The sequence below is a fragment of the Delphinus delphis genome, chromosome 13 (genome assembly GCF_949987515.2).
Source record: "Delphinus delphis chromosome 13, mDelDel1.2, whole genome shotgun sequence".
Classification (NCBI taxonomy): Eukaryota; Metazoa; Chordata; class Mammalia; order Artiodactyla; family Delphinidae; genus Delphinus; species Delphinus delphis.
This window is the reverse complement of record NC_082695.1, coordinates 77,087,043-77,105,823: the sequence shown is the minus strand read 5'-3', so window position 1 is coordinate 77,105,823 and position 18,781 is coordinate 77,087,043. Positions and strand designations below refer to the sequence as shown.

General features: G+C 41.1%; 1 protein-coding gene and 1 long non-coding RNA gene across 2 annotated transcripts in view; one reads left to right on the top strand and one right to left on the bottom strand.

Moving 5' to 3' along the window:
• Window positions 1-3,158: 3,158 nt before the first annotated feature.
• On the bottom strand, window positions 3,159-17,506 carry LOC132436331 (plasminogen activator inhibitor 2-like). The gene is made up of 8 exons (XM_060029183.1): window positions 17,465-17,506; window positions 13,457-13,636; window positions 9,908-10,027; window positions 8,466-8,594; window positions 7,837-7,954; window positions 5,081-5,223; window positions 4,432-4,596; window positions 3,159-4,115 (listed from the first exon to the last, which is right to left on the bottom strand). The coding sequence occupies exons 2-8, from the start codon at window positions 13,625-13,627 to the stop codon at window positions 3,711-3,713; spliced, it is 1,251 nt and encodes a 416-aa protein (XP_059885166.1). The 5' UTR covers window positions 13,628-13,636; window positions 17,465-17,506; the 3' UTR covers window positions 3,159-3,710.
• LOC132436334 (uncharacterized) overlaps window positions 5,066-18,781 on the top strand; it is a 39,632-nt gene continuing 25,916 nt past the window's right edge. The window contains exons 1-2 of the long non-coding RNA XR_009521785.1: window positions 5,066-5,202; window positions 8,790-8,881. This is a non-coding gene — a long non-coding RNA (uncharacterized lncRNA). The remainder of the gene's footprint in view (window positions 5,203-8,789; window positions 8,882-18,781) is intronic.

Below are 18,781 nucleotides of genomic sequence, written 5' to 3'. Positions count from 1 at the left end.
CACAGGATGCCTGCAGACTATTATTAGCTGAAAGTATCATATGGAGGCTCTAGATAGAGGGGCTGTGCATCCTGACTGCCAGTGGTCCAGAGAGTGACTTGGGCTGCATCACCGCACAGCTCTAGTTATTTATGTTACATTTAATGCATCGATATAGATTCTGGGAAACCAGCCAAGAAATTGTTTCATCTTCTCTAAAGACACAGACTAAGTTTTATTCATGCTTTCCCACAAACCTTCTTCAGATTGCTTTCCACTTACCTCTTGTTTAAAATCTTTATATATTGATATATTGTTATGTTGATAAAATTTTGGTTTTGCTTTTTTTTTTTTTTTTTTTTGCGGTACGCGGGCCTCTCACTGCTGTGGCCCCTCCCGTCGCGGAGCACAGGCTCCGGACGCGCAGGCTCAGCGGCCTTGGCTCACGGGTGCAGCCGCTCCACAGCATGTGGGATCTTCCCGGACCGGGGCACGAACCCGTGTCCCCTGCATCGGCAGGCGGACTCTCAACCACTGCACCACCAGGGAAGCCCGGTTCTGCATTATTTTGATGCCTGTTTGGAGGGGGCAGGGAAAGAGAAAGGAGTAATTGTATCCTAAGTTAACAATATAATAATCTCAGCATAATTTTGCTTGTTTGTTGTTAGTTATGGCCTGCCCTATGAATATTTAGCAATATGTACAGATATTACTAATGGGGATGGGGGAGTAGGAACTATATGAATGGGCAACAGGGGTGGGAGGGAGAGTTTTTGCTCTAGTCTTTTCATATTTGATGTTGAGATTGCATGAATTTATTAGGTATTCAAAATCTTTTAGAACCGATAAAAGAACTCTAGGTACATCAATATTATTCAAATAGGAATCCAGAAGAAGAGAGTAGATAGGGTGGGGCTGAGAGAGTTGAGTGGATAATGGTTTTCTTATTCAGTCTGGGTTGACATAACAGAGCACTGCTGACTGGGTGGCTTAAACAGCAAGCATTCATTTTTCACAGTCCTGGAGGCTGCAGGTCTGTGATCGGGTTCTTGCTGAGGGCTGTCTTCCTGGTTCACAGATGGTTGCCTACTTGTCTTTACTTGGTTGAGAGCTTTTGTTTTTTCATTTCCCTATAAGAACACTAATTACATCCCGGGGACTTACCCTCATGACTAATTCTAATACTAATTACCTCCCCAAGGCCCCACCTACAAAGACCATCACATTGGGGATTAGGTGTTCGACATATGTGTTGGGGGAACAAACATTCGGGCCATAGCAACGGCTGAGAGTTTCCCAGCAATGAACCAAGGTACAAGTTTCCAGATGGAAAACATCTCCTGATGAACAAGATAAAATTTTTAAACCATTTAAAAATACTCTTAATGCAATGAAATATCAAGAACATCATCAAAAACAAAAATAAAATAATTAAAACTACAAGAAGCAAGAATTATCTTGACATCAACTTTCCCATCCACAACTTTGGTGCTGGGAGATGATAAAATTGTGCCCTTAAAGTGCTGAAGCATGCTTTGAACCTAGAATTCTATACTCGTGCTCTAATTCAATAATCATGGTGAAATATGAATATCTTAAGACTCACAACAATTCAGAAAGTTACTACTTATCGCATTGCTGAGTGAATTATTAAAGTACATTTAAAATATGAATCTAAAAGTAAGTAGGAGAATGCAAGGAAGAACCCCTAATTTTCAAGAACGTCTGATTTAGAGGAAACAAACCACAATTCAAGCCTTAAAGAATTATAAGAATAATTTTCTGGGACTCTATGTTTGACCAGCTGACAGTGAGACAGTTTTATTACTGACAAAGAAAATAATCGTTATCGCTAGTATGTATTAAGTACTGTACGTGCTAAGCATTCTTTTAATTGCTTGTTCTGTATGAATTCATTTTACCATCACAGCAACCTTATGAGAAAAGCATTGTTTTCCCTAGTTTACACTGAAAGAAAACTGAAGCATGAAGAAGCATCATTTCCCGGCTTGTGGTTAAATAACTCCTAAGTGTTAGAACTGGGATTTGGATGCAGTTAAGTCAATGTCCTGAGGTTACCTTTTTAGCCACCATGCTCCAGTAGGTCACCCATCCCTGGCTTTCATCGTAGGGACGGTGACACCGGAATACATTTCCAGGATCCAGCCACACTTCTGTAGCCAGAATCTGCAGCCAGCTCAGCTCCCTTAAACCTCAGGTCTTCCTTCGTTCTTTTTTTTTTTTTTTTCTGCGGTACACGGGCCTCTCACTGCTGTGGCCCCTCCCGCCGCGGAGCACAGGCTCCGGACGCGCAGGCTCAGCGGCTATGGCTCACGGGCCCAGCCGCTCCGCAGCATGTGGGATCTTCCCAGACCAGGGCACGCACCCGCATCCCCTGCATCGGCAGGCGGACCCTCAACCACTGCGCCACCAGGGAAGCCCTTCCTTTGTTCTTAGGACTTAAATTATGTTCTTCTCTGATCCACTCAAAAGCATTCAGTGCTATTTAAGAAAAACACACTTAGGCAATATTTCCCATTGTATGTTGCCCTTCTGCTCTTGAGCCAAGTTCATCTCTACCCCTCTGAACGCTCACCTCAATCAATGATTATGACCTTGATTCTATGTCTGGACCACTAGACTTGGTGTTTATTCCTGATGTCCTTGAGGTTTGAACACAGGTGTCCCCAAAGGGCTCTGACCCAAGCTATTCTTTTGAATTGCTATACCTTTTGCTGCTGTGAGAAGACAGCTCTAATCCATTTTTCCCACAACTCCATCCCCCCCCGCCAACATTGGAGCTCCTTGCAAGACGGTCGCTTATTCCTTTGGCTCCTTTTATTGTCATTTTTTTTTTATTGGAGTATAATTGCTTTACAATGTTGTGTTAGTTTCTGCTGTAGAACAAAGTGAGTCATCTATATGTGTACATGTATCCCCATATCCCCTCCCTCTCGCGCCTCCCTCCCCGCCACTCCCATCCCACCCCTCTAGGTCATCACAGAGCACTGAGCTGACCTCCCTGTGCTATACAGCAGCCTCTCCTTTGGCTCCTTTATTCTGTTTATTTCTTCTTGGTTCTCACAAATGAGCCATGATACCTGATTCCTGAGAATCAAGGTAAACAGGTCTTATGACCTAAAGACCCAACAGAATGACAACAAACGAATAGTTGTGTGGAAACATGTCTATTTTTAATATATTCACAACCTTCCATAAGTTACAGACACATCTATGTGATACATAATGCTAGAAATGCACACCACTCATATTTTCCTGTTTTTCAGTGCTTGCTTCTAGGTTTTTATCACAGAAGGGCATGGAAGGACACCTGCTCGTCCTTCATTATAAGAACAAATAAGTGCATTTCCTTAGAAAGAAAAATAAGTGATGACATGCTTCTGTAACTGTATCAGCTACACTAGACAGTGAACAATAATAAAAAGCCATTATATAAAATAATAAATAATACAGTAAAAGGTAAGGCAATAAAATAAACTAAGGGTAAGGAAGAACTAAGTGACATATCATCCCATTTTAGGAGACCAAATGATTAATAGGGTGGTAATGTTATGACTGACAGATGTCAAGCTACTTCTGTATTTATATTCACTGTGTAATAGAAGTTGTTCAGAAAAACAAATATGTACAGAAGGTTGCTAAAGTTTCGGCCCTTAGAGCAATTCTGAGGCTTATACCTCACATTACAACATCCTGTGCAGAAACGGAAACTAGGGTGAGGCAAATCTGCCAAAAAAGAGGATACTCTTGGTTATCTTGTGCATGATAAAGAAGAGGAAAGGATGGTCCGCCACAAACCGTGGGCCTCCATGGCCAGTTCTCCCCGACATAATGGCCCCAGTGCCAGCAGCTGCTTTAGTGCCCTGCTCGTTCACGTCCACAGAGGCTTGATGGAACACTTCAGACAGAAACAGGTCATTCTTTTCAGACATGCCTAAGAAATTGGCTTGGCCCTGGCTGAAGGCATCATCCATGCCCATGCTCATGAGAATGGACTTGAGTTCATAATGCTCTTCTAATTTGAACCGGGGGACATACACCTCCACATCATCCTCAACCATGGTGTCTTCGCTGAGCCACTTGTTGAGTTTGTCATAAGTGATTTCACTTTCCAGCTACAAGTCCAAAAGCAAAACCAGTGAGTGCTTAGCAGAGAAGGAAAACAACTTCTGATGTTAACAATCGGTGACTTTAACTTCACTATAGCATGGGTGATATTAAAATTTACTAGTTTGGTAAAAATTTTGCAAGAAAGTAGCATGTATGACATAAGTTTAAGCCTTTGAGTGAAAGTGTGAGACCTGGCACTGTTCCTCTCAACCAATTCACATATTTCCATGAGAAACTGCACACCATTTCCCAAGTTGTAGACATATGCCAAGGTAAGTTTAGCCCCAGAAGTTTAAAACAATGGAAGTTGGAATGCCTTACCAACTCCAAGCCAGTAGAACATTCAGCAATTTCATCTGGAAGCAACAGGAACATACTGACATATCCAGCATAGGGCAGTTCTAGAATCTGGACCTTTAGGTCTTCTATGTGTCCTATGTTCAGCTTTTCATGCAAGAACATCATCTGTACTTCTTTGCGCTGAGTCTAAAATTATTAAAAAGTAAAATATGAAAGTAGATACTAAGATGTCAAAAGATTTACAATCAGACGTAAAAGAGAATGGGTTCTGCTTTCGTTCTGAAGAACTATGTTTCTAAAAATCAACAAAATAAATTATTTGTATACCCTGACAGTGGCTCTGATCTATTTAGCTTTTTCAAAATTATACCCATTAGTAATAAGATGGACAATTATAATAATACTGAAACACTTGTTGAGTACCTACTAGGGGCCAAGAACTCTGCAAAATCTCGTTGAATCCTTACAACAATAATTTGAGTTGGATATTATTATTAATCTAGTTTGACAGGTCAAAAAATGGAATAGAGTCAATCAGCTATCCAATGTGCATAACTTATAACTAGCAAATTATGTGCAAGTATCAGTGAGTGGCCCCTAACTTTTCTTTCTCTATTTTGTCAAAGGCCCTAAAATATACGTTAAGAAAATCTGTCTCATTGTCTCGTACCAAGTTCACACGGAAAGGATAAAGCCTGTTTAATTTCTTCTGAAATGGAGTTTTCCAATTTCCTTTGAAGTAGACAGCATTCACCAGGACCATCTTGGTCTCTGCATCTATAGAACCTTCAGGTAACAAGTTTGGGATTTTGCCTACAGAAAATATGATATATGTTTAGGTTTCATGATTAAGAACTGTAAAGTTATCATGATTTCTTGAATCTTTTGAGTCACCATCAAACTCAGCATCCACATTTATCAAACTCTGCAGAGATGTTGACCTTCAAGCTTAAGTTTTTCTCTCGATTTACCTAAATCATAAGTAAAACTGAGACCAGATTTCTGAGGTTTGCAAAATCCAAGAGAAAATGAAGAAGTAATGCAATTAAGGTTTAGAATTACTATCAGACTTGGAAAAAAATTTTAAGTTCCTTTTATACTCTTTCTCAAAGTTTTGTAGTTGTATGAAGTTAGTTAATTCGGATGGGAGTGAAAAAGAGTCACTTAAGGAACATAATAGTGCCTTTCCACAGTACATATGTCACTAGGGCTCCTTCAAGATCTGGTCTAGACAGTCTATCCCTGTGACCCATTCATTGACCCAAAAACAGTTTTTTGGAAGTTGGGCTAGACCTACACCAGGAGTAGCACAGATTCATGAAGTGAGAAAGGAAGATTTGTCCTGGTGGGACTGAGAATATTGGAAGAGAGATTCTAAATCAGTCAGGAAACAATGTGTGATAAGTTCTATAAGAGAGCTAAATAATGCAGAGAACTATGACATCACAGAGAAGGGAGTAAACAAGTGAGGAGTCAGAGAAGGTTCTCAGAAATGATAACATCTGAACGTGATTTTTTTTTTATAGTTAGTTTAAGAGACAGGCCACTTATAGTGAATACCTGCTCTGCAATATTTCAACCACTAAATACATTATTTTATTTAATCCTCACAACTACTCTAGTAGGTATTACTATTGTCATTTTATACAAATGAACATCATAGTAAGAGAGATTAGCAACCCTCCCAAGGTCGCAATGCTTGTCAGCTGGTCAGAATTCCACCGCCTTCCGTTCCTACTGACAGACATAGGACACGAACAAAAAGGTCACTGTAGTCTGACCAGCTTCAGTATAGTCCTTCAGTATTTCTATTCAATATATCCCTCAGGTAATTAAAATTCTTGGTTACCACAGAAATCTACTAGGACTTTATTTAACTCTGTAATGCATATGGAAAAACTAGGATTTGATCCTAACAAATAAAACAGAAATTGTCTCAAATTATTATAAAATTTTCTAAAACAATGAGCCCAAATGACTACTTGGCATTTTGGCAATTCCACTGATTGATTTACAGCCATTCAACACAAATGCTTAAAGAGAAGAGAAATTCTTGCTGTTCTCAAAAAAGCAAGACTTTCATGAGTCTCTTTAATTTTGCAATACCTTTTTACTTTCACTTCTGTTAATCTTCACTTTCCCTGCTTCATTTTTGTCAGTGGTGTGTCAATATTTTACAGCAGTAATTTAAAAATCTAGAAATGAAGAACTAAAGTAGATCAACTATTTTCAGAGAAACAAAACATTTTTTAAAAATTCTATAGAACTTAGTTCATGTGTTTTTTCCACTGTGGTAACGAAGAAACCAAGACACCACACTGTGGCTTGAAACAATGTTTTAAACACAGCAGGTAAATGAAAATCCGTTTTTTGCATTAAGTTAGCAAACACTTTAAACATCCAATTGAAGAATTCCAGAATTAGACTAAGGCTCAGAAGAAGAGGGAACCCCAGCTTCACTACTAACAGGTAGTGGGATTTTGGATGGGAATCTAAGGGAAAAAAAAAAAGGTCATGAAGAACCTAGGGGCAAGATGGGAATAAAGACACAGACCTACTAGAGAATGGACCTGATGATATGGGGAGGGGGAAGGGTAAGCTGGGACAAAGTGAGAGAGTGGCATGGACATATATACACTACCAAACATAAAATAGATAGCTAGTGGGAAGCAGCTGCATAGCACAGGGAGATCAGCTCGGTGCTTTGTGACCACCTAGAGGGGTGGGATAGGGAGTGTGGGAGGGAGGGAGATGCAAGAGGGAAGAGGTATGGGAACATATGTGTATGTATAACTGATTCACTTTGTTATAAAGCAGAAACTAACACACCATTGTAAAGTAGTTATACTCCAATAAAGATGTTAAAAAAATAAAATAAATTTTTAAAAATTAAAAATAAGAAACAACAAAGAATTAAGGACATGCATTACAAAGGTAGAAGTAGCTTAGACAATCCAGGAGAGATGAAGCAGGGACGAAAAGAACTTGACAACATACTGACTCTGAATGGTGAAACAGAAGAAAGAGTTCAAATTTTATGATCCCTCCTTTTTCCATTGCTAGTATTCTCACACCAATTACTCATTTGAAGGTCACGCCTTTTTTCTTTGTTTTTGTCCACAGTAGACACAGAGTCACAATTATTTCAATACTGGTATGTCCTATGTTAGAAAAGAGCTGTCTCCTCTTATATTCTATTCTAAGGTAATATCCAAAATCAGATTATTTAAGTACTGAATATATGTCTTCTATTAGTAGACCTCAATTATTTTTTTCTCACTTAAAACACCACGTGGCTCAACAAGAATCAGGTTACATTAATCAAAATAACTAAGGTTGGGAGTAAGGGCTAAGGATGGTTTTCTAAAAACTACATAAGTGCTTTCTAAGTGGAAAGAAGAGCAGAAACTACTTCCTTGGTTTTACCTTTGGTTTGAGTCTTGACCCAGGAATTAATCTTTTTTCTGGCATCTTCTGCACGTTCTAGGAAGTCAACTGCCTGGGGTTCTGTAGAGTAATATTTCTTGGAGAGCTGCATGTATCTCTTTAAAGCAAAAAAAAAAAAAAAAAGACAAAGTTTACATAGAATATATACTGAACAAGCCTTGGTGTAATTATAAATTACAGGCTTCCTGTCAAGACTGGGGAGCCTGAGGTAGGGGTAGGGGTGGAGGTTGGCTAGGGGGGCTGATTATATGTGTTCTCTTGACCTCCACCCCCAACTCCAGTCCCAATTCTATTTGCTGTCCTGCACGCTTTGCATTATGACCACTGGGTACAAGGGGAGACGTTGGGTGTGGGGATAGAGGCTCTGGACATCAGCTGTGCTCTTCCTGACTTACGACTCACAGGTGGGAATTTTGCGGCAGGGAGAGAAAGCACCCACAGAGGGAGCATAGGGATAGCTGCGTTGGATAGTGTCCAATGGCCTTAGGGAGTCTAAGGGAACCCATGTGGAATTCTGACTCTCTCAGCATGAATAAGAGAGAACAGCTTTAAAACTGACCTCCTTGTAAGTTTGGGGCCCTGCCATTTAAATGGCACGTTTCACTTACTTCCCTGAATCTTGCAGACTTATCGCCAAACAGCTTATTGGCACTTTCCAATAAATACTCCCCTGTGGACGTTTTCATGGCGGAGCTGAGAGAACGGAAGGATGAATGGATTGTGTCTGCAGCTTGTGCCTTAAACAGAAAGGAGAGACTCTCTTTATGTAACTCAAGACTCCTAAACAAGATATTTCTTAAGCAATGGTATTTTTTCCAGTACATCAATAAAATGCTGTATTAAAGTATACTTTTTTCTGGCGCTTTAGAGGAATCTCTGAGGAAACATTGTTGATATGGATAATATCAGATAATTTTTTTTATTTGTTTCAGATTTTACCGTGCCTACGGATTGGATTGAACCATGAAGTAACAAAGATCCTAGAAGAAAGGCTCCTTTTACAGTCTCCTGAACTACAAAGTCTGTAAGCAATTTTTATTATATTAAAATGTTGCCTTAGAAGTGTTCTTTGAAAAGTTCATAGAACTTCTGCAAGTACCGTTTTATAATTAAGGGGTAGTCTGTGAAGTGGAAAATCTGGGTTTTAGAAAGCAGGAAATTGAGGGAAATTCCAATCCCCAACCTGAAGTTTGTAAGCACGATGACACAAACAGGGCTTAGTCACCGCAGTGCCTGGGTGAAGCAGAGGTCAGAGCCCTGCAGCTGGACTGCTGTCCATTCAGACCTGGCAGCATCTCCATACTGAAGGGGCCTCTTCCCCTCCTAAGTCCATAACTCCCCGGCTGACAGGCAGATGGAGCATCAGGATTCCCAAGGAGAAAGCTATGTGGGGTATCTCCCCATAACCTAACTTAGGAGCGTGATCGTGGAAGTTGTTTACCCATAGGAGCGCAGCTCCTACAATGTAGCTGGATAGCTGGTGTTTAAGGAAATGGAGTATTGGGAAAAGAAATGACTACGTGAGATAGATTAGCTGAAGAGATTAGATAGATAGATAGATAGATAGATAGATGATTAGTAGGTAGATAGATGATAGATAGGTGATAGATAGACAGATCATAGGAGATAGAAGGGGAGGACATAAAGGATATTTGAGGGTCAGTGACCTTTCATGAAGTCACCAAGCGGGGCCTTCTCCATTCCTCAATTACTTGTCACCCCTTACTCTGGAAATCTGCATCTATGCATATGTATTCTAGGAGTCTCCACAATGGCATTAGAATAAATTATACATCCCCAACTAATGGCAGAGTGGGGTGATGGAATTTAGAAATAGTCTTGGCCTGGAAGTCGTGAAGTCTGGATTCTACCCTGGTTCTGCCCTTACTTATCAGAGTAGGATATTTACTCAAGGACTGTGAGCCTTAGTTTTCTTTCTATGAAGGAGGGAAGTTGTACTAGGTTCCTTCCCTGTCTAATACTGCGATTTTAAGACAAGAATATTCTGGAAATAAAATACAAAAGAAATAGAAATGGATGAGTCAGATACCTTCAGAATAGCATCAGGATAAGTGCCCCTCTGGATCTTCTGTGTGAATTCACAACTGGTGAAGATCTCTTGGGTGTCTGGGGCGACTTTGTGGTCTCCACCTTTGTTAAACTGAAGCACCTACAATTGGAATTCCAGAGAATTGGGTACATTTTCCTGCTGCATTACGTAACTTTTAAACCAATGGCTCTCAAGCTCCTCTTAGTGGTCCTACTCTCGTTTCCTGTCTTTGTGTATGGTAACAAGCATAGATGCTCTTCATATGTAACATGTGTCAGCCAGCGGAAGTGTCCTTCACAGGACTCAGCACGAACTATTTTATACTAATTCATATGCTGGCCATTCTGACGGCAAATTGTTATGATGAGATGATTTATAACCTCTAAATTATCTAAATTATAACCCAACCCATAAGTTGCCTTGAAAACATGCCAGTATTCTGAAGGAAGCAATAAGGTTAACTCCCAACCTTGTATCTCTCTATTCAGTGGCCTTATATATTTCACACTTCTAACCTGTCAAAAACTACAAGCCACAGCTAGCTTAAGCATAAAAGCAGGTCACTCAATATTACAGGGATCACCTAAAATATTTGCACATCCCTTATTTACACATAAAGAAATCCCACACGTCTGTCCATGTGGGGGGCAAATGGCAGAGGTAAGATGACAATATGAATCTCTTTATGTTGTCAGTGGCAGATCAGGATAACAGTGAAGCTGGTAGGTGCACACTGGCCCCGGGAGGGCCCTCAGGTCCCCTCCCCCAAACTGGAGCCTTCCCAGCCTGGCTCAGCCAGTCTCAGCACCCCCGAGCCTGGCCCTGCTACCCACCCACTCCCACCTCCAACATCCTTTGGGTCCCATCCCCGTGGGGTCCCAGGTGAGGTAGACGTTCTGCTAAGGAAGGAAAGGCAGGCTTGTCCAGCAGGTGGTGAATCTCTAGGCTGGAAGGAGAGGTGTTAGGATTTGTGGGGTCTCTCTCTGCTCTTCAGATCACACATTATGAGTCTTACCTAATACTCTGAAAAGAAGTGGTCTGACTCTGCCGCCACGTAAGGGAAGACTATTTCATGTAACAGCTTCTCCGGCTGTCCTCCCTTTTAAGGAGATTGATGGGGTCTTGGAGCTAGCACTAAAGGCCTCCCGAGTCACTGCGAGAGTCGCTGCAGGAGGGGGGATGTGAGGTGACCCGGGCCACGCTGAGGGATGCACCCTGCCCAGAGAGGCGGCTCGGCCTGGGCAGGTCCGTGGCCTTACCCTAAAGAGAAGAGCTGGTAACAGTACAACTGCTGATCTCACATCGCTTGTGCTCTGTAAGAGTTCATCCCTTCTACGCATTCCTTTATTCCATTACAACTATGCCACCTTTACCAGCTATATCAATTCCCAACTGTGTGGCCTCTTCTTGCCCTAAATTTCTCATTTCTGTGAAAGGACTATGGTAATCAGAGCACCTACCTCACAGGATTTTGTATTCTGTGGGTAAACTATAAAACGTTCTTAGAAAGGTGCCTGGCCAGGTCACTATAAGTGTCAGCTATGATAACTTTTAGTTCTAACACGTGCTTCTCCTATTCTTTCTAATCTTCACACCCATCTTGCCGGTTATGCATTTTCATTCTCCTTTTAAAAATATGAAAACTGGGCATCCCTGGTGGCGCAGTGGTTGAGAGTCCGCCTGCTGATGCAGGGGACACGGGTTCGTGCCCTGGTCCGGGAAGATCCCACGTGCCGCGGAGCGGCTGGGCCCGTGAGCCATGGCCGCTGAGCCTGCGCGTCCGGAGCCTGTGCTCCGCAACGGGAGAGGCCGCGACAGTGAGAGGCCCGCGTACCACAAGAAAAAAGAAAGAAAACTGAGGCTTAGAGAGTTGAAATGCCTTCCCTCGCACACCTGGTAAATGGCAAAGTTACCACCCAAACACAGGCAGGTCTGTCCCCAAAATCCCTGCTTCCTCCTCCAAGCAAAGAGCTTCTCCTCGTTTTTTAGTAGGGAATTAACCAAATTTGTCTTTGAATTTTAAAATCTGCCCCTACAGCACAGTTACAAGAAAACTATATAAACCCCTTGTCCCATGTGCTGAAAGCACTTGCCAAACACAGAAAAGCTGTGTTGTGTCGAGTGACCAATAAGTTAATTTTCCTTTTGCATCAAAATCACATTTTTTACTTTACGTACCTAGAGCACTTCATTTGGCATTTGTCCTCAAAGAAATATTGCTTCTGATGCCTTTACATCTAAAAAATGAAGACCCTGATGTTCTCTAAAGTTTTTAATAGAGTTCACTGCGCTTATTCTTTTCAAGGCAAAGAAAATAGAGGGAAGGAGTTTTGCAAAATGTTGCTGCTCTCAGATGTGAGCAACTGGATTTTGTTGTAAGTCTTGATGTTTAAACTGCCACAAACGCAGGGAGTGACACTTCCATCCCTTTTCCTGCTGCAGTGAGATAGGCCAACACTCTCTGTGGGCCACTCCAAACAAGACCCATCTTAAATGGGTCACCGTGTACCTGGAAGGAGATATCCATCTATCTGTATGCACACACTCAGGTGCAGTTCTCCTGGGAAAGTCAAAAGTAGCCGGCAGCATTTTGGTGTGGCTGAGAACAGAATCCGTGTTGGTGAGAAACCAGAGCCTGTACTTAAAGCATTCAATTTTAATGTTTGTACATATGGGAATAGGAAAGAATTTTAATTATAGATTACTTTGTCTGGTCACTGACCCGGGAAATACAGGATCATGTGAATTTTAATGGTGCTGTATTCATCCCATAGGACCATTGCCATGTACAGTTGAAGTAGTTCAATATATTTCCATGGCCCCAGACTTAGTGAAAGGGTCCCCTGACTGAGCTGGTGTCAGCTTCCTTCACCAAGGAAGGAAGCCAGTGGCCTTAACAGAAATAGCTCACAATGCTGTCCCACACCCTGTCCTTGACTTTGAGGACTGGCCATCACGTCAGCCCCATTTTGTTGACGTGAACTCATGGGGTTGAGAATGTTGGCTGAGGTCCTCTGAAGTCACACTGCTCTCTGTGCATCTCCCAGAGTGCGGAGATCATGGGTCTGGGATATCTTTTCCCTTGGTGACACTCTCTTAAAACCACTGGAAGGAATTCTTTACATGAATGGAAGGAACCTGAGCTAGGAGGGTGGAAACCAGAAGAAGCCCTGGGAAAAGTGCTTCATTCCCACTGCCACTCTCCCCACTGTGTTAAATGACACTTGTCTTAAAACCAATAGAGATAAAGCTTGCAAATACTTTGAAAAATATAAGCATTTATACTATCAAATATAAGACGTTGTCACTATTAACCCTTTCTAACCTTGCAGGGTAAGAAATTCTGGTACGATTTCTGCTGTCTACCACTGAGGGTGTTTGTGGTTTGGCTGCTTTATAGATTTGAATCTAAGGAACTTGTGTTGTAATGGCTTGTGATGATTGCTGACCTTGTTAGAGTCAAGATGTCTCAGGCATGTAATCAGAGCAATTCTACAATTCAGTTCAGGAATCATTCTGTTCTAATTTGGAACTTTAACAGAAACTTACTTTGGCCATCTGGTCTGCAGTGTTGCCCCTGGCACCCAGGTAGATCATGGCCATGGTGGAGGAGATGCTCCATGGAGAGAAGAAGAGATTCTGGGTGGCAGCACTTGTATTTGCCAGATGGCTGAAGAAACTGAGGGCAAAGATTGTGTTCGCCTTGCAAAGTTCTTCCATTGTTTCAATCTAGAAGGAAAGTGAGGGGAAAAAAATAAACAGCTCTAAAAGATGACTCAACATTTTGAGTGATGTCAGCAGAGCAGTACAGGCTGTACCCTGCACGGGGCAGGGGTTCCCTCTCTGTTCTCCTTTCATCCAAGAGCATGAGGTAGAGCAGGGACAGCATCATCGTGATCCTGGGACCTGTGCAGCCACAAAGGGTCCCACACTCGGTACAATGCACTGCTCCCACAACCTTGCAATTCTTAATAATTTTAAACAAAGGGCCCTGCATTTTCCTTTGCACTGGCTACTGCAAATTATGTAGCCAATCCTGAGATAGAGGGAGCAGTCATGCGATGAGTAGTGACACTCCACATCATAATAGTGATAATAACAGCAATAACAATAAATAGCCTTTATCGAAACCTTACTGTACAGCAGATGCTGTTTTAAACATCTCACCTGTAGTAACCAGTTAATCTTTATGGAAACCCTCTGAGGAAGGCATTGCTATTCCTGTTTTACAAAGGAAGAAACTACTGCCCAGAGAGAAGAAAAGTGACGAGTGTCACTCGACTATAAGGGGAAGGACTGGAAATTGAAGGTGGTAGGTGGGTAGCCAGCCTCCAGGGTCATGTTCTCAGCCTCTGTGTTGTACCCACAGATACACACCACACACACACACACACACACACACACACACACACCCCCCACAGGCAAATACATGCATATTCACATGTATGCCACGTGCATATACACTCTGATTGGCGCCAATGGAGATGGTCAAACTTCTTTCAAATTCCTTGCTTCTAGAAGTGACCTAGACTCACCGTTTGAGAGTGGGCATTTTTACACAGCCCTACCTCGCATACCTGCACCCCTCCACTCACACACACCATAGCCTTTCTACCAAAGCAACCCCTGAGCTGAGCAGTTCATTACTGGGAGAGCTGGAAAGGCCCCCTCCTCCCACCATCCCTAGTAGGGAAGTCAATGCCAGGTCCCATTGCAGGGGTGGTCCTGGGGCTATAGAACACACACACACACACACACACACACACACACACACACACAAACACACACCCCATCCACCATCTGAAGATAAATAACAGACACGCCCTCCATGACCTAAGGCTCTGCATGCAGCCAAACGAACGCTTGGACACACCTGTTGATTCTGGCCGACAAACTGTATCTTATGCTTTCGTAGCGGCTTAAAACACACCCTACAATTACCAAAATCTATAAATACACCAAGCGACGCAGACACTCATCACCTACAGGAAACCTTCTGTGACAGTGGCTGGGGAGCTGCCCCATGCCCCGTGAGGCACGTCCTGCAGCTCTTCAGGCTTGGACTCACTCAGCAGGGCCTCCCAGGCTCACTTCACCCTAACCCATGGGTGTTTTATGTGAACACTTGGTTCACCAACATTTCTTTTGAAGAAAGTGATTGCAATTTGCGTCAAAATTTCTTATGGGAAATACCACTCAATTGTATTTTTTCAAGACAAAATGGTAAATTAGGTAAAACTTGTCCCCAGAACTCTCTCATGTCTTCTTGTCTCCTTTAATATTTAATATTCATGGGATCTGTATGAGGTAGATATTAGGATCTTTACTGTATAGGTTACATCCTGATGCCCAGAGAGGGTAAGCAACTTGTATAAGGTCACAGAGTTTGTATGTAATGGTGCAGGGATTCAAGCCCGGGTCTGCTTCAGAAACCCACTCTGTCCAATGTCGCTCACTGCTTTACCTGCTGGTGTTTAACCTCACCGCTGTGTGTAGGAGTTTAGGCCAGTTACTAGTTAGAGAAATGCTAGAAAGAGGAGATAAAAAGAGGAAGGAAGCAAGTTTGTAATACTCCTAGAAGGCTTATTAAGTTAAAAAACTAACATCGCTATTTTTTTCTCTTGCTTCATCACTGAGATTAGATTACCTTGGGTGGCTCAGAAATTTGTTTTCTCTTCCTTCTACAATTTAAAATCATCTTTATGATGAATTAGTCCTGGGTAGACCTTTTTTTGTAAATTATCTCAGTAACATTTCAGAAACAAACTGAGAATAATATAAATAAATATTTCTCTATTGTGTGAAAAAATAAATAAGGGATCAGAGCCAGAAAAATCAATGGAGGCCTCTCCTATACCTAATTCTTCAAAACGACCTCCATAGTCTGTCACTTTGACACTAACAAACTTTAAGTGTCAAGACAAACTATCAGAGAGGGTTTTAATGCCACGTTAGGATTTCAGTTGACTGTATAAAGAAATAAAAAATGAATTAGGACAGAATTGGATCATCCCAGATGCATGTACTTCTTTTAAAAGTAGTCTAAATTTTATCTTTAAGATCAGGTACAGTTAACTGCATTTATCATAAAAAATAATATGTGTTGTCTATATTGCAGTTACCAAATTCCTTTGGCCTCACTGCCTTATTTAACTTGCATAATTACTTGCCCACTAAACCTAGTAATTCCTATTATAGCAATGAAAATATGAAGATGTTGATTGCACAGCTGGTTTCAAAGCCTAGATTGAATCTCAGCCTTCTGATTCCAACTCTAGTGCTTTTCCTACAGACCTTTCAAATAAGGTTTGAGAAGTTTATATATATATATATATATATATATATATATATATAGTGTCTTCTGATTCTCTAACAAATCCACACCTTACATTTAGGTGAGAGTCTGCCTAAGAAGACCATGTAAAACTGAATCACTGAGTGACATCAGATAGCATAACCTCTTAGGTAGCACCTGTTGTGAATTTCTTAACACCAGAGTTACACAACTTTATCAGCTTCCGGAGGTTATATTCCTAATCAACATTGAATATTCTCTTTAGAAGAACAAACGGATGAAGAGCATATGTGGGGCTGGGCTCCATGATGTCTGTGTCCGTTCCTGTAAAACAAGTTGACAGATGTGCCACTGAAACTTGGCACAGGTGACAAAGAACTTGGGAGGTGCTGCCAGAGCCACTACAACAGTTGCTGTGCTCGTTGGCATCGCAGGTTAGATTTCAGTTTGCTGTAGCATTTTAAATAATTTTTTTTGCAACGACACGGTGCAGATATTCTGGAATTGACCACAAAAATTAATGAGAACACAGAGAAAACGATAACTTCAAGGAAATTTCCCTTTCAAATTACCAAATTCTCCCTCCACAAAAGTAAAGACATTTTCTGATATTTGATGACTTTCATCATGAGTAATTGTTTGTCTATGGGGTATTAAATGATTTATTACTATTACTGAACTATTACTTCAGTCAATCCAGCAACTAATTTGGCTGATTTTTCCCCTCTCACTAGATTGACTGATTATTGAACTAAATTCAATAAAGGTATTTTGGTATTGAACTGACCCAACCCAGCTTCCTGCTTAATTTCTGATTGTTTTAGATTAAAAACTGAGTCATCTTTTTTGCCTTTATTATATGTATACACAATTTATAGATTACTTTCAGTTGCTAAATTAATACATTTTAATTGGTCTAGCTATTCTCATCAAGTTCAGTGCCAAACACTAACTAGTAAAGAATATACACATTCTAAGCTGTTTGGTAAAATTGACATCACAACCTAAATGTACCTTTTGGTCTGATGAATGTTACACAGGCCTTTGCTGGCCTCTGAGATTTAAGATTAGGTCTTGCTATAAATTTAATTCAAATCTAGAACTAAAATATTCTCAAACAAACAACAAAACAAGAAAACACCAGTAAATTTTCACCCATCTTCTAAAAACATCCCACATTTTACTTTTCATTATATTAATAACACCAGTGTGCAAAATAAAACCATATTTCATAGAGATAGACATGGAAATGACTGAAATACCTGGTTATTCTCTGTCTGACAAGAAACGGTCCTCTGAGAGTTGTTAAGAGTTCAGGCATGGCGATGACTGGTTTTATAAAGCTCTGCCCCTCCCACAGAGCATTTTCTTCTCTCTCCTTCTAATCTGTATCCTTCGAGTGAGTCAACATTTTACTCAGAAACACATCGTTAGGATAGAATTGCTTGTTTGCTAAGGCATCATTTAAGAAATTTGTTGGGAGGATGACCTCATTCAGAAACTTAAGAATTTGGCAATATCTACACATGCCTGTAAAAACTAGCTAAAACCTGTCAGCTGCTGTTTGTTCTTGTTCTCATAGTACGAAATTGTTGTTTGGTACTTGTTCTCATAGTACCAAATTCTGCAACATCCCTTCTGTCTTTTGACAAGGGTGGCCTGGGAGCTCTTTGCAATACTTAAAAGCAATGGAATCCTTTCTCTTCTGAATCTAAGCGGCCCCCAAGCAATGCTTTGGGAATGGAAAGAAAAAAAATACCACTTTTCTTCCTTATAAATTCTCTATTTTATACCGTCTTACCTTTTCTCAAGCTATAATTTCCTGTGTAATGCTGGGTTCCACCCTAATATCCTGTCACAAACCACACCCAAAGATCTTCTCATTTGCCCTTCTTTAGAACATAGATCTTATGTTTAAACAATGAAAATCCACTGTGTACTTTAAGTTGATTTTTAACTCTATAAATTATAGGTGTTAAGTGGAATTTGTGATGTCGAAAACATGATTCAGAAAATTCACTAGATTTTTAGATACAACCAAAGGAATTTGAGGAGTAAAAATAGATAAAAGATGGGCATAATGAAATAGAATCTGAGTCTGAAAATGTTCATATTGTTAGAGCTTATTGAAAAGTGTTTGCAACACATTGTAAAGATGGCTTCTCTACACTTTACTTTTTTTTTAATTGAAGTATAGTTGATTTACAATGTTCTGCCAGTCTCTGCTGTACAGCAAAATGACTCAGTTTTACACATACACACAATTCATTTTTTTTTTTTTTTTTTTTTTTTTTGCGGTACGCGGGCCTCTCACTGTTGCAGCCTCTTCCGTTGCGGAGCACAGGCTCCAGACGCGCAGGCTCAGCGGCCACGGCTCACGTGCCCGCAGCATGTGGGATCTTCCCGGACTGGGGCACGAACCCGTGTCCCCTGCATCGGCAGGCGGACTCTCAACCAGTGCGCCACCAGGGAAGCCCACACACATTCCTTTTTTAATATTCTTTGCCATTATGGTTTATCCCAGGAGATTGGATATAGTTCCCTGTGCTATAGAGTAGGACCTTGTTGTTTATCCATTC

Bases quoted from the DNA above. Each gene is read 5' to 3' on its own strand.
- LOC132436331 (XM_060029183.1), bottom strand. From the start codon at position 13,627: ATGGAAGAACTTTGCAAGGCGAACACAATCTTTGCCCTCAGTTTCTTC. The intron at 10,028-13,456 runs GTAAGTTTCTGT...TTCCAATTGTAG, and splicing joins CTGCAGACCAGATGGCCAAA to GTGCTTCAGTTTAACAAAGG. The intron at 4,116-4,431 runs GTAAGGCATTCC...TTGGACTTGTAG, and splicing joins GTTCTACTGGCTTGGAGTTG to CTGGAAAGTGAAATCACTTA.